Below are 16,197 nucleotides of genomic sequence, written 5' to 3' on the forward strand. Positions count from 1 at the left end.
AGACAGCAAGATCCTCCTGTATAGCACAGAGACCTATATTCAGTATTCTACGCTAAACTGTCATGAAAAGGATTCTTAAAGTACGTGAAGGTATAACTGAATCACTTTGCTGTACAGCCGAAAATACCACAACAGTATAATCAACTATATTGTTTAGTCACTTAACTTGCGTCCAGCTCTTGCCACCTCATGGACCATAGCCCACCAGGCTCCTCTGTCCATGGGATTCTCCAGGCAGGAATACTAGAGTGAGTTGCCATGCCCTCCTCCGGGCTGGGGTGGGAAGGGGGGGTCTTCCCAATGCAGCAATCAAGCCCAAGTCTCCTGCATTGGAGGCAGATTCTTTACCACTGAGCCCCCTGGGAAGCCTGTAATCAACTATACACTTCAAGAGAAAATGTTGATTTTTAAAAAGTAGCATCCTTGTATGATCACTTGAAATACTGTCTGTCTCTAATGCATTAATTGTAATGCTTGTGTGTGACATTCTTATAAATATCATACATCCCTTATCTATTGAGAGTTGTGGGATCCACACCGAGATGCAGAGAAATGGTCAGGGGTTTTTTTTGTTTTGTTTTTTGTTTTGTTTTGTTTTGAGGGGAGGGGGAGGGGAAGCAAGTGGCTTGCAGGATCTTCAGTTCCCCAATCAGGGACTGAACCCGGGTCCTTGGAAGCGAGGGCGTGGAGACCTGATCCCTGGACCGCCAGGGAATTCATTCCCAAGGATGTCACTCTTGGAAAGTGGGCTCCTCCCAAACTCCACAGGTCAGTAGCTTAGACGTATCATAGGCTACTTACATAGGCTGCGGGCTTTCCTCTGGAAGGCAGGCGGTATTTGACATGGAAATCAGGATCGCTCTACCAACACTCTTAACTATGAATGGTGACTTGATATGACAGAGGCTGCATGACTTGTTGATGACCCTGGAGATGTACCTACCATGTTGTCCAGTCTCTTCCAAGGAAGCTAAGGTTCAGGGCAACAGTGCCTGGAGCCCAGATGCGTGCTGTTGAGCCGCCCGAGACTGATAAGTATTCATGGTCTGCATGCCTGCTTAGTCGTCTTAGTCCTGTTCCGACTCTTTGCGACCCTATGGACGGCAGCCCTCCAGGCTCCTCTGTCCATGGGATTCACTGGACAAGAATAGGGGACTGAATTGCCATTTCCTCCTCTAGGGGATCTTCGTGGCCCAAGGAAGATCTTTAACATCTTTTGCTTTCGCAAGCGCTTTCAATTTGATGCTCCCTTTGTGTTGGGCCTCTTAGGTGGTGCTAGTGGTAAAGAACTGGCCCGCCAATGCAGGAGACTTGAGAGATGTGGGTTCCATCCCTGGATCTGCAAGATACCCCTGGAGAAGGAAGTGGCAACCCACTCCAGTGTTTTTGCCTGGATAATTCCATGGGCAGAGGAGCCTGGCGAGCTACAGTCCTTAGCTTTGCAAAGAGTCGGACATGACTGAAGCAACTTGGCCTGCCCGTGGTATTGGCTGATAAATGTCCACATGGCACGAAGCTGATCTGTTTTCCACATCTTAGAAGACTTTCAGAGTTCCACTCATAATATTTTAGGGCATAGTGATGGGTTTTTTTTAATATTTATTTTTTTAATTAAAGTATAGTTGGTTTTCAGTGTCGATTCAGCTATATATGAGTGTGAGTGTGTTTCTGACTCTTTTCCCCTATAGCTTGTTGTAAAATATTGGGTATAGCTCCGTGCTGTACAGTAGGTTCTTGTTTATCTATTTTATAAAAGTAACCGAAGAATTGATGCATCTGAACTGTGCTGTTAGAGAAGACTCTTGAGAGTCCCTTGGACTGCAAGGGGATCCAACCAGTCCATTCTGAAGGAGATCAGTCCTAGGTGCTCTTTGGAAGGAACGATGCTAAAGCTGAAACTCCAGTACTTTGGCCACCTGATGCAAAGAGTTGACTCATTGGGAAAGACTCTGATGCTGGGAGGGATTGGGGCCAGGAGGAGAAAGGGACGACAGAGGATGAGATGGCTGGATGGCATCACCAACTTGATGGATGTGAGTGTGGGTGAACTCCGGGAGATGGTGATGGACAGGGAGGCCTGGTGTGCTGCGATTCATGGGGTCGCCAAGAGTTGGACACGACTGAGCGACTGAACTGCATTGAACTGTTTTTTTTAAACATCCCAGAAACAGTGTTTAGGTGGTGCCTGTCCATTGACGGGCTGATATCAACAATAGTGAAATTGTACTTGTTTAGTTGCTACACTTAGGAACTTGTGTGACTGTATGGACTGTAGCCCGCCAGGCTCCTCTGTCCATGGGATTCTCCAGGAAAGAATACTGGAGTGGGTTGCCGTGCCCTCCTCCAGGGGATCTTCCTAACTCAGGGATGGAACACACATCTCTTGCAGTGGCAGGCAGGTTCTTTACCACTGAGCCACCGGGGAAGCCCAAGAATCAAATTAGATGTCCATACCGTTGTCTGCATTGCTATCAGTACATGTTGTGGTGACATGTTGGTTCACGTAACGAAGTCTCGAGGGTTCCTGGAATATTTTGTTCTCCGGTGGGGGAACACTGTGGAAGTTGTCAGGACACGGGCTAGAGTCTACGGCCTGGAGAGACCATGCACTCGATTGATCGGTGAAAAAGCATTTCCAGGAGTGACGTGTACGGTTTCCCGGAAGACGTAAAATGCTAGCAGTGACGCCGCTGTTCCGTTCACCATCTGTGTCTGCTTTTTCCTTTCCCTGCAGGCCGCCTGCTGTGCGTCGGCGTTCTTATAAAGGACCACTGTTGCTGGGAGGTGCCGGACGGGCCTGGCATCTTTGGAGCCCTGCAGCGGCGGGAATCCAGTGCGAGGATTAGGGCAGCACCGCGGTCTTGCAATGGGCGGTCAGGACCACTGCCGGGCTGGCTGTTGACCTTGGGCTCTGTCTATGCCTCATCGGGAGTGGGTTTGCAGGAAGCCCTTCACCTCTCCCGGCTCTTGGTCCTTGGAAGCCCGTCTCTCTCCCTGAGGGCCCCCCGACTGCCCTGTCTGTTCTGCTCAGAGTCTCCGCCCCCGGACGTCCCACCCACCCAACCCCGGATGTGCGCGTGAGCCATGTCGAGACCCCAGGGACTGTTATGCCTTCCGCTGGCCTTCACCCCCGTCTGCGTCATGGTCAATTCCAACGTCCTGCTGTGGATCACCGCCCTGGCCGTCAAGTTCACGGTCATCGACAGCCAGGCCCAGTACCCCGTGGTCAGCACCAACTACGGCAAGATCCGGGGCTTGAGAACGCCGCTGCCCAATGAGATTCTGGGTCCCGTGGAGCAGTACCTGGGGGTCCCTTACGCCTCGCCCCCCACCGGGGAGAGGCGCTTCCAGCCCCCCGAGCCCCCCTCCTCGTGGACCGGGGTCCGCAATGCCACCCAGTTTGCCGCCGTCTGCCCCCAGCACCTGGACGAGAGGTCGCTCCTGCACGACATGCTGCCCGTGTGGTTCACGGCCAACCTGGACACCCTGATGACCTACGTGCAGGACCAGAATGAAGACTGCCTCTACTTGAACATCTACGTGCCCACGGAGGACGGTGAGTATGCGTCTTCGGCAGAGCGCACCAGCTGGGTCAGCCTCCCCGTGTGCCCGAAAGCCTTTTATCACGTCCTGTGCGTGATTATTTCTATGACCCAGTTATTATCTTCCATCGTCACAGTGCAGTTATCACTTGTGACTTTGCGCAGTGTGTATTTACGCAGCTGGACAGTCCTGTAATGAAGGACTTAGCTCTTTCCGGACATTGCCTTTGTAGTATTGCTGTCATCTTTATTCCCAGATGAGAATCCATGTGAGTGGATAGGCTTGTAGGTTACACTGGGATCACCTATAAAAGGTGAATCTAAAGAAACCAATAGAATTAACGTGATCGGCCTTCAGGGAGCCACTGAAAATAACATCAGGAATAGTGCCCTTGGCTTTAACGTCTTAAGATGCTAGCACTTTTCCTTTTGAGTCTTAAGAGGAACCACCGATTGTTTTAAATACCCAAGCGAGGGGTAGTTCGTTGAACGATTGAAATTGATTGTTGAGAAGCCACCTTGTCGCCGTAAACTTGGACGTCATTTTGTTCCAGTAGTCATTGCCGGCAAACGGCAGATGTGTGTCGTCAGAAGGGTCTAGCTAAGTCAGAAAAATAATGTTCTTGCTGGGACCCAATGCCCCCTTTGCTTTTGGATAACTCAGCAGTGAAAGTCTTGGTAACAGTAATGTTCCATCTAAATCAGGTGCTTGTAAAACTTGGGTATCTCCTTCTTTGTGTAGACTTCAGAAGGCCAACCAGACTGAAGTTGGGCTAGGTCCATGAGAAAAATTATGTTCTTATGTTAGAACAAAATGACTGTTTTTTTTGCTTGGATAACACAGCAGTGAAAGTCTGTGAAAGCCATCACGTTCTATATATTATTATAACTTAACCCCACACTAGTCAAACTTGGCTATCTCCTTGTCCATGAAGACTTTGAGTTAAAATGTTTGATACAGACCAACCAGACCACTGGATACAGTGTAGACCCATTTTTTTTTTTCATTTCTTATTTACATGTGCTATTTTTGTACCAGGAGAAGGAAAAGGGTAGAATGCAATCTTCCTGGAATTTTAAATTTAGAGGCATCATAGTAGCTGTCCGTGTCTACTCTGAAAACCAAAATGCATCCTTGTCCTTGGTAACTTTCACGCACACCTTTGTCTTCCTTTTTTTTTGCCCTCTTTAATCCTTGAGAGATATTTCTCCGTGAGACTCAACTGAGAGTCTAGCCGCAAACGCTGTGGTTCTTTCTCAGAGTAGATGCAGGGAGGTGGTGTGATGACTGTTCAGGAGAAACCAGGCCACAGGCGTCTGTTAGGGAGATGACAGGTGATGTCCAGGGAAAGATATGGAAGGGTTGGGCTTCATCATATCAGCATAGGTTGGCATGGAGATGGCCTCCTTGTTGCTATGGAGACTGACGAACCAATCACCTTGCATAGTCTAGGGCTAAATGGGGTTCAAGGAGTGACACCGGGTGCCTTACTTCCATGCCGTGCCCTGAGCTGTCCTTGCATGTGGCACCTCCTAGTTCCTCCTTGGTGCATCGACAAGGACCCCATCCCAAGCGAATTAAGTGTTCGCCTTTCAAAGCCACCTAAGTCCTGGACTTTCTCATCATGAGCTGTCCACATGAAGGAATTAAAAGAAAGATGGAAGGGGAGGCAGGGTAGAGGGAACAAACTTGGGTAAAAGATTGAACTTGCTTTCACAGTAAATTTGACATGCTCTCACAGGTAACTTGAGAGTGCTACCCTTCCAAATAAGGCACGTGCTTCAAAGGGAATGCCTCCTTATGAGAAAGTGAAAAACAGTGTTAGTCCCTCAGACATGTCTGTCCCTTTGCGACCTCGTGGACTATAGCCCGCCAGGCTCCTCTGTCCATGGGATTCTCCAGGCAGAAATACTGGAGTGGGTTGCCATTCCCTTCTTCAAGGGACCTTCCCAACCCAGGGATCGAACGAGGGTCTCCCGCATTGCAGGCAGGTCCTTTACAGTCTGAGCCTTGAGAGGTAGGGCACAATTAGACCATCCAGGAAGAAAAGTCAATAGCTTCCTTGATGGCAGACTCATAAGTGTGCAATTGTGTGGATGGAAACCGTAAGCAATTTGGCCATTTCTTTGTGGTTCAGTATTCAATAGGAATTTGGGGGGGGGGGAAACACGTGAAAAATGCTGCCTAACAGAGAAGCAGTCTAAATTTAAGAATAAAGGCGGTGCTGCTTGTTGACTTCTGGGGTATTTTTATAGCACTTTTGCACGCCGTATCTCACACCATCTTGACGGGAGACTCAGAAATCTAATAGGGGCTGAATAGCTAAAATTGATCTCCCTATAATATATAAATAATGGAGTTTCGCTGGTGAGTGAAGCCACACGCCTGTGTGTCTGCAGAAACAGAAAATTGCAGCCTGTTGGGTCAGGAGTTCTGTGCGTTTAAAAAAGATAACTCGTGTCCATTTGACAATGAACATGGATGTTTAGATCTTTAATTACTGGTTCTTCCTAAATGAAGAAATCCTACTTCTGCCATAACACATGGAAATTATGGCTTCATGCTGGTTCCTGCAAAGAGTTTCCTTTAGGGCATATCTAAATTCGTAACTGTGCCTTTGATTAAATGGATGTATGGCGATGCCAGCTATTTGAAATTCAGAATTCCACTTTGGCACTCGGTTATTTGTTTATTTATTTATTTTTTGGTTTGTCCTGATGCTTTGATCAGTTGGTGTGTCCATGTGACTTCACTACCAATAATGTAATTATGGGTTGGTGTCACATACCAGTTAAGCTTTACATGTTGTCATGGCAACAGAGACAGCCATTCCTAATTTCCAGAGACATGCACTTATTGTAAGCAGAATAGTGGCTCCCCCAGAGAAGGGCGGGCTTCCCAGGTGGCTCAGTGGTAAAGAACCCGTCTGCAATACAGAAGGCGTGGGTTTGATCCCTGGGTGGTCAAAAGTCCCTGGAGGAGGAAATGGCAACTCACTGCATTGTTTTTGCCTGGAGAATCCCATAGACAGAGGAGCCTGGCTGCTGCAGTCCATGGGGTTGCAAAGAGTCGGACACGACGCGACGGAATTCACTTAGCAGGCATGCATGACCACACATGGAGGGAAGGGCAAGTCCTAAGCGCAGGAAACATTGACTGTTACTACCTTAGAGTGCTAAGCGGAGGAGGTTGCATCTGAAATTAATACCTGCTTACCTGTGGACTTTAAGATGCAGAGAATATACTCCGGCTTATCTGGGTGGGTCCATATGTGATCGCGGAGACCGTTAACTGTGGATGAGGGAGAGAGAAAAGGGGAGCAGGGCCAGAGAAAAGCAACAGGGAAAAGGCGCGGCAGCCATTGCTGCCTTTGAGGAGAAGACGGAGCCGGAAGTCGTGGGATTCGGCAGCTTCTCGAAGCTGGAAAAGACAAGATTTCTCCCCTTGAGGCTCCAGAAAGCCCTGCCCACCCCTCAATCTTAGCCTGGTGGAACTCTGGCCTTCAGATCTCTAAGAGCCTCAATAGCTGCCCCTTGAAGCTGCAGCATTGGTGGCGATTTGTTATGGCAGGGACAGAAATCTCATACAAAATTTGGGCAGCTTTTATCACAGTTTGAAATGTATCGTAAAGTGTTTCCCTGATTGAAAACAACCTACACACCACTAAACAGTTAATGCGAAGTTTCTCCGTCACTACTCATTCTGAGATGGTAATTCCTTTGTTTACCTTTGTAACGCCAGAATAGCTTGTTTTTATTAAACTGTGATTTTAATGCTGGGTAGTTAAAAACTTACTGCTTTCTGTTATACATGTTAAGGAGTCAACGTTCGTCGTCATGGCTGGGTGGAGATTTTGAAGATGTGAGGTTTAAACTCTAGAAAGCAGATACCCAACTTTTGGTTGGAGGTGTGAAAAGAGGTTTCTGGCAAACCTTACTAGTATTCAAAAGCAATGCTGATTTTACACAGGAGCGTAGTGAAAATGCTAGTCGCTCTGTCGTGTCTGACTCTTTGCAGCCCCGTGGACTGTAGCCCGCCAGGCTCCTCTGTCCATGGGATTCTCCAGGCAAGAATACTGGGGTGGGTTGCCATGCCCACCTCCAGGGGAATCTTCCCGACACAGGGATGAAATGAAGGCGCTTTTAAAGATCTCCAGAAGCCCAGAGTGGGTGTAAGTGAATGGCATCAAGGAAAACACCCAAATGGTTTTCTTCCCTCATCTGACATTTAGAAACAGCTGTACCTCTGAATGGCTTCTTCCTGTGTTAGCATAATCTTTTCAGCTCCTTGTTCCTTCGGTCAAGACCTTAAGATCTGATCTCTTCTGCAGTCAGGTGGATTCTCTCCCCTTTTGAAAAACAACTTACTGGTGAATTTATTTCAGAGGATGTCAGTTAATTCTGTTCCCTCCCCAGTTTTAGTGAGATGTCTCTGAGGGACATCACCATGCAAGTTGAAGGCAGACAGCATGACGGTTTGACTTCCATGAACTGAGAGACACGATCACCGCAACAGTTTCAGCTAATGTCCATCTTCTCACGGGCTTCCCTGAAGGCGCAGTCTGTCGAGAATCTGCCTGCAGGAGACATGAGTTTGATCCCCCCGTTGGAAAGGTACCCTGGAGGGGAGGGCACGGCAACCCACTCCAGTATTCTTGCCTGGGGAATCCCGTGGACAGAGGAGCTTGCGGGCTACAGTCCATAGGGTTGCAAAGAGTTGGACACAACAGAGCAACTCTACCACCTACCACCACAGATCTCATATTGCTGTAAGAAAAAGAAAAAAAAGAAAGATTTTCTTTTCCTTGTGATGAGAACTGTTAGGCTGTACACTTAAAAGAAATTATTTTAATTGGAGGGTAATGACTTTACAATATTGTGGTGGTTTTTGCCATACATCGACATGAATCAGCCATGGGTGTACATGTGTCCCCCATCCTGAACCGCCCTCCCACCTCCCTCCCCATCCTATCCCTCAGGGGCATCCCAGAGCACCGGCCTTGAGCGCCCTGTCTCACGCATTGAACCTGGCCTGGCGCGGTCTCCAAGTTGCCTGTGTCTCATCGAACAATTGTAACTACAGCCGTCAACCCTGTACATTACACCCTTGGCGCTTGCTTATCTTAGAACTGGGAGCTTCTACATTCTGACAACTTTTATCCAACACCCTACGCCTCTGCCATCCCCCCACTTCTGGCTGCAGCAAATCTGATCTCTTCTTCTATGAGTTTGGCGTTTTTAGAAAACTTTTTAATTGGAGTATAGATGGTATACAATGCTGTATTAGTTTCCGCTGTACAGCAAAGTGAATCTGCTAAATATATACGTATATCCCCTCTTTTTCAGATTCTTTTCCGGCATAGCTCACTACAGAATGTTGAACAGAGTTCCCTGTACTATGCCGTAGGTTCCTGCTCGTTAGCTAATCTTTATAGAGTCATGTGTATTTGCCAATCCCAATCTCCCAGTTTATCCCTGCCCCCCTCCTTACCCCGTGGTAACCATAAGTTGGTTCTCTACATCTGTGCCTCTGTTTTGTCAAGAGATTCCCTTGTACTATTATTTTTTTTTATATTCTACATATAAGTGATACATTATGATTTTTAGATTCCATATAGATGTGAATACAATATTTGTGCTTTTTTAAAACCAGTCTCACTGAGCGTTATGCCATCGAGGCCCACCCACTTTGTCGCAGACAGTGGGAATTTCCTTTTTAACAGCTGAGTGATATTCCACCGCATACCTACACCTACACACCAACTTATGTATCCATTCACATGTTCGTGGTTGCTTTGGTTGTTCCCCCGCCTTGACGATTGTGTGCAATGCTGCTGTGAAGGTAGGGATGCAGTAACTTCTCTGAATCCTCCCGACTGTCAGCTTGCTTCACTCCTTCCACTGAGCGTGTAGCACTGATTGGCTAAGAACACGCCTGCCAGCCTACAAATGCCAGCCTGTTCCCTTCCCGGTTGAGTGATTATGGGTGGGTTCTTCAGCTAGTGCGTGCCTCATTTTCCTTGGGTATAAAATAGAGGTGAGCTGGGAGACTTCTTTGCACACATATCCAGCCCCCAATCAGATGTTTGTGAAGCATAGTTAATGCAAGAACAGAGAACCTGAAGATGTTTCTCGCTCAGTTGTGTCTGACTCTTTGTGACCCCGTGGACTATAGCCCACCAGGCTCCTCTGTCCATGGGATCCTCCAGGCAAGAATACTCCAGGGGGTTGCCATTCCCTGCTCCAGGGGGTCTTCCCGAGCTAGTGATCGAACCCGGGTGTCCTGCATAACAGGCAGATTCTTGATTGTCTGAGCCACTAGGGGATCCCGGAGAACCAGAACTTTTCAGCTAATTTGTACATGTGGGTGTGTCTACTATAATGTCCAGTCCATCGTTAACGTAGATTGCCTGTAACATAAGTGTTTATATGTCATAGTGGAAGGGTCAGTTTAGGAAATGGGACCGAGGGTCTATCACTTCTGGACAGTTCCTAATATGGCTTTAACAAAAGAGGAGTTTTGAAAAATGGAATATATATTTTAAATTGAAGTGTAGTTGATTTACAATGTTGAGTCAGTTTCTGCTGTACAGCAAAGAGATTCAGTTATACACACACACACACACACACACACACACACACACACACATATATTGATTTTTATGTTCCTTTCCATGGTGGTTTATCACCGGATATTGAATGTGGTCCCCTTTGCTGTCCAGTGGGAACTTGCTTGTCTGTTCTAAATTCAGTAGTTCCTATCTGCTAATCCCAAGGTCCTACTCCATCCCTCCCCCTACCCTTAGGCAGCCACACACCTGGTCTCTTGTGCCTCTGAGTCTGTTTCTCTTTCGTAGATAACTTCCTTGGTGCCATGGTTTAGATTCCACATATAAGTGATATCACATGGTATCTGTCTTCCTGTTTCTGAATCACTTCACTTAGTATCATCAGCTCTTGGTCCATCCACGTTGCTGCAAATGACACTATATCAGGAATGACCTTTTTTTTTTTTTTTTTTTTTTAACAAAGAGCAGAGTATTAGCTTCTGCTTTATTCCTAAGCTTTGTCTTTTACGGCCTGAGTCGTCAACTGGATTTTTAGCATCCCACTTGATTTATAGAAATTAATCACCAAAGAAGCATTAGAATGCATTTCTTGGAACAGGCTCTCAGAACAGCCAAAGACAATAGCACAATTCTTTTTTTTTTTCTTTTTAACGTCAGATAAAGGAAAAATTAAGTGCCTTTCTCTTCTCATCAAGTCACAAATAGTTCAGGTGTATGCAGGGGGGGAAAAAAAATCTAGGTGAAAAACTTAAAGCTGTGCCAGTTAACACGGTGAGACAGGTGTTTTAGCCGGTCCACATCAGCACGAAGCTACGTGAGAGTCACTAATTGCTTCCCATTTTCATGTCAGGGGGATGTTTGACGTTGTGTAGACGTGGCTTGTAAGTGGAGATAATTGCGAAAGATTATTAGATAAATATCTCCCTGACAAGGAATAATTGAAAACAGTTTAGCATGTTGTGAACACGGTTAAACGAGAGTGGATTTCTGGCAACATGTGTTTCTCTCCCAGCTTAAGAAATTCTCCAATAGAAGAATAATCCTGTGGAGGGTTTAGAAATTTTCCATGTTTTGACGAATACTCCTGGCTTAGCATGCTTTGCAAGTTAGAAAACCTGTCCTCTAAGGAAGAGAATTTCCCATTGCACTTGTCATCTTCCAGAATATGAGTTGTAACTCACTTGGCAGTTTATAATTTTTTCCCATTACTACAACAAGTCCCAGGGACATCGTTGTTGTTGTTAAGTTGCTCAGTTGTGTGCGACTCTTTGTGACCCTATGGACCACAGCATGCCAGGCTTCCCTGTCCTTCGACATCTCCTGCAGTTTGCTCAAATTCATATCCATTGTGTCGGTGATGCTACTTACCTATCTCATCCAAGTCACTTAGGATGTATTAAAAACCACGTTTGCTATCTATGCATATTAATAAGCAATATTTTTTAAAAAACCTGTTAGAAAGTTGAGGTACAAGTTAGTCCGATAGAATATGTGTGCGTGCCCAAAATTTGCTCGTTATTTGTTCAGTATCTCACCACCCATGAGGGCTTCCCTTGTAGTTCAGCCGGTAAGGAGTCTACCAGCGATGCAGGAGACCTGGGTTCAATCCTTGGGTTGGGAAGATCTCCTGGAGAAGGGAAAGGCTACCCACTCCAGTGTTCTGGCCTGGAGAATTCCTCGGACTGTATAGTCCATGGGGTTGCAAAGAGTCAGACACAACATAGAGACTTTCAGGTTCTTTCATCCCACCCCCAGGACCTGTAATAGCTTCATTTGCTAGAGACTTTCACGTTCTTTCATCCCACCCCCAGGACCTGTAATAGCTTCATTTGCTAGAGACTTTCAGGTTCTTTCATCCCACCCCCAGGACCTGTAATAGCTTCACTTGCTGCCAGAGACGCTGCTGGTTTGGACACTGTCGTTATTTTGCATATCGTCTTGGTGAAGCCTTCAACCTCCTTAGTGTGACCTCACTTACGAATAATAATAATATTGTGTGTGGGTGGGTGTGGTTAGTTGCTCAGTTGTGTCCGACTCTCTGCGAACCCATGGACTGTGGCCTGCCAGGCTCCTCCATCCTTGGGATTCTCCAGGCAAGAATACTGGAGTGAGTAGCCGTGCCTTTCTCCAGGGGATCTTCCTGACCCAGGGATCAAACCCAGGTCTCCTGCATTGCAGGCAGATTCTTTCCTGTCTGAGCCACCAGGGAAACCCAATAGTATTACCTCTCCTGTGAATGTCTTTTCATGTTATAGTGATTTGGGTCTAAGCTACTGTATAGGAAATAATTAGAAAAGAGAAAACATGGGTATGTTCTTGTGACTTCAGTTTTATGGCCATTCAGCGTTGGCCTCATTACCAGTATCTGTCACTGGAAGATTAAGTTTCTTCAGTGTCATGAAGGGGAGTAGATTCCTGTCTGTTTGGTCCCCTGCTTGCTGAGACCAGGCCGTTTGTGTAATGAATTACCTTCATTAATGTTGGTACAATGAATTCGTGTTATGTTTTCTCCTTTATGGTTAACCAGGCTGTTGGGTGTAATGAATTAGGTTAACCAGGCTGTTGGTGTAATGAATTCGTTTCATATTTTCTCCTTTATAGTTACACGTGCATTAATTTCATGTGTTACTCCCTGTATGGTTAGCCAGGATGATTCTGTAATGAATTAATTTCTTGTTTTCTCCTTATAGTTACACATGAATGAGTTTCGTGTGTTACTCCCTGTATGGTTAACCAGGATGGTTCTGTAATGAATTAATTTATTGTTTTCTCCTTATAGTTACACATGAATGAGTTAAGCAGGCTGTTTCTATAATGGATTAATTTCTTGTTTTCTCCTTTACAGTTAGCCATGAATTAATTTCACCTGTTACTCCATTTACGGTTAAGCAGGCTGTTTCTGTAATGAGTTAGTTTCACGTTCTCTCCCTTACGGTTAAACACGACTTCGTTTCATGTCTTACCTCCTTTATGGTCACCGAGGCTGTTTCTGTAAGGAGTTAGTTGCGTGTTGAAGGCAATGGCACCCCACGCCAGTACTCTTGCCTGGAGAATCCCATGGACGGAGGAGCCTGGAAGGCTGCAGTCCGTGGGGTCGCTGAGGGTCGGACACGACTGAGCGACTTCACTTCTTTCACTTTCTCTTTATGCTGCATCCAGAGACACACAGACTGCAGTGAGAGCGAACGCAAGGTGATACTCCGTTCAGTTCGGCTATCAGGACTGCAGAGAGTTTGTGAGGCATGCACAACAGCCCTGCGTCAATAAATCAGACCTACAAATCACCGGGGAGCTTGCAGACGGAAAGTGTGAAAAAGAGCTGTCTGTTCACGCCCTGACCCCTTGTTAGGATGAAATGAAGCTGAGACACAAGGTTGTCCCTATCTCATTAATTCAGTCGAATATTCTGTGTAGGCTTGGAAAAGTAAGTTTCTACAACTGGAAACATTTTTTAAAATGCAAAAAGCCAAAAGAATTCTTGGTAGATTTCACATCTCTGATGATTTGGAGTGGTGATGACGCAGGTTGGTGTGTAGTTTGTCCTGTGTCTGTGTGTGTCTGTGTGTATGATTTAGGAGGAAAATCCATAAGAAAAACCGCCCATAATCCCCTCAAGATCCCGTGTGTTCCGATTTTCTGGAAAAAGCCAAATTGCGCATGGAGATGACAAGACGTCCTTTCCTCCCAGAGTCCCCAGGCACTTTGAATTTTCCCTTCATCAGGACACTGCCTTGTCTGACGTGACTGCGGTCCTGTGTACAATCCTGGAGCTTTCCCCTGGGGAAGAGGGTGTGTGCCCATCTGAAAGGGAGGAACACTGAGAGTACTGATTTGTCTCAAGTCAAGGAGCTTTTGTAGTTTCCACGAGTTCTGAAAATGACATGTCCCTGAGCACTCCTATCCCTTTGCCTTAGGATGGGTGCTTTCAGCTGGGTTGTGTTTTATTTATGACGCAACATAATCCATCACTCCATCCAAAAGCGCACACATTCACCTCACGAGCTATATCTTCACCGTGGTTCTAACTCGAGCCAGATCCTCTTTGGGTCTTTAGAGCCCATCGGGGAATTTTTGTGTATTTTTTCTTCTCTCCTCCATTTCTTATTCTCCTCGCCGCCTTCTTGGATGGTTCACTGAGAAATAGTGATGAATCATTGTTTGTACTTAGCGTATGCACGGTTTTGGGTGAATCCAACAAAGGTCCGTCTAGTCAAAGCTGTGGCTTTGCCAGTAGGCATGTGTGGATGTGAGAGCTGGACTATAAAGAAAGCTGAGCACTGAAGAACTGATGCTTTTGAACTGTGGTGTTGGAGAAGACTCTTGAGAGTCCCTCGGGCTGCAAGGAGATCCAACCAGTCCATCCTAAAGGAGATCAGTCCTGAATATTCACTGGAAGGACTGATGCTGAAGCTGAAATTCCAATACTTTGGCCACCTAATTCAAAGAACGGACTCATTGGAAAAGACCCTGAGCTGGGAAAGATTGACGGCAGGAGGAGAAGGGGATGACAGAGGATGAGACGGTTGGATGGCATCACCGACTCAATGGACATGAGTTTGAGCAAGCTCCGGAAGTTGGTGATGGACAGGGAGGCCTGGCGTGCTGCAGTCCGTGGGGTCGAAAAGAGTCGGACATGACTGAGCTGCTAAAACAACGAAAAAGATGACGTAAAGAGATATAAGCCTTTGATGGGAAAGTACATGAGTCCCAGCAAAAACTATAAGCTTCAGAAAGGCATCAATAGGCACAGTGAATTCAAGCAGGGAGTGCTTTAAGTTACCACGGAGAAAAAAGAAAAGAGAAAGAATTTGCAAGTTACCTTTTCTATTGAGGATCCAGGATGGAAATGTTCCCATCCGTCTTGAGATGACGATCCAAACATCCACTCCTTTACAGTGAGATGAAGAAACTCTTTCTGAGTTTCCGAAAGCTAAGCTTCTTGCTCGTGCTCGTTGCTTCTCTAGATGGACCAAGACATAAAAATGTACAGAATGGTGAGAGGGGAAGGGATAAATAAAAACCCTGACAGAACTATAGGGAGGGGCTTTGATGGTGCAATTCAACATGCAAAGTAGTCACTTGGGTTTTTTTTTTTTTTTTATCGCTCTTTTTTTGACATTGGAGGATTCATAAATGGAATTACATCCGAAGGAATACTAATGCCTATTTTTCTTCTCAACAGACTGTGCAATAAAATTTATGTCAAAGAGCACAAGTTTCCATTCTTACCAAATTCAGATATACTTATCTTCTGAAATTAGGAAAAAAAACATCATTAAAAGCTTTGCTGCTCCTCCGAAATCTTTGCCTAGTGAAATACTTTCATAATGCTACATTTTAGACTCCACAAATCTTATATCACTATAATATTAATTTCCTACATTTTGACAAATAGCTTAGGAACTTCCCTGGCGGTCAAGTGGTGAAGACTCCATTTTCCAATGCAGGAGGCATGGGCTTGATCCCTGGGAGGGAAATAAGGTCCTGCATGAAGCAGAGTCCATCCAAAAATTTAAAAAAGAAAAAAAAAAGTTTAAAAAATAGAGTAGTAAATTGTAGAGAGGAAATTGTCTCTTCCCTAAGAAAATTAAATCGATAAAAACATAAGAAAGCTCAGTTCAATATTTCCTTTGGAGTGTAAGTCAGGTAATGAGATTAGCATATTGTATAAGGATGTTTGCCTTCCTCTTCCCCCCTCTCCTCCCAAAGAAAGGCATTTTAGTAGACTGACTATCCTACGACCCAGTGATCATATTACCCAGGAGTGACCGGGGAATTCAACCAGCACGTGAATCACAGAATGACGGGGTCCTCCCTAGGCTGCTGTGGATAACCTGTCCGTTAATTATCTGACTCTTGGTTGGATGTCTCGGTACAAGCAGTCATAGCCAGTATCAACCTATAGGCGTGCCTTTTCTCTCATTGATCATGACATGCGTGTGGCAGTCATATTATTATTTTTTTAATTGGCGGGTAATTGCTTTACAATATCGTGTTAATTTCTGCTGCTCAGCAATGTGAATCAGCCATACGTATACATGTACCCTCTCCCTCTTGAGCCCCCCACCCAGCCCCCGTTACCCCTC

The 16,197-nt window shown here is 45.9% G+C and overlaps 1 protein-coding gene across 5 annotated transcripts in view; it reads left to right on the forward strand.

The window, feature by feature from the left end:
* The window catches only part of NLGN4X (neuroligin 4 X-linked), a 311,861-nt gene that overhangs the window by 3,785 nt on the left and 291,879 nt on the right, over positions 1–16,197 (forward strand). For 2 of the 5 annotated variants that reach the window (XM_068962330.1, XM_068962331.1), the window contains exon 1: positions 3,085–3,556. In XM_068962330.1, the coding sequence (XP_068818431.1) occupies positions 3,085–3,556 (472 nt within the window). Of the gene's footprint in view, positions 1–3,084; positions 3,561–9,195; positions 9,207–9,384; positions 9,429–16,197 lie in introns of those variants that run through there. The other 3 variants (XM_068962334.1, XM_068962333.1, XM_068962332.1) reach the window with 3 other exon arrangements.

The sequence above is a fragment of the Capricornis sumatraensis genome, chromosome X, assembly GCF_032405125.1.
Source record: "Capricornis sumatraensis isolate serow.1 chromosome X, serow.2, whole genome shotgun sequence".
In the NCBI taxonomy this organism is placed as follows: Eukaryota; Metazoa; Chordata; class Mammalia; order Artiodactyla; family Bovidae; genus Capricornis; species Capricornis sumatraensis.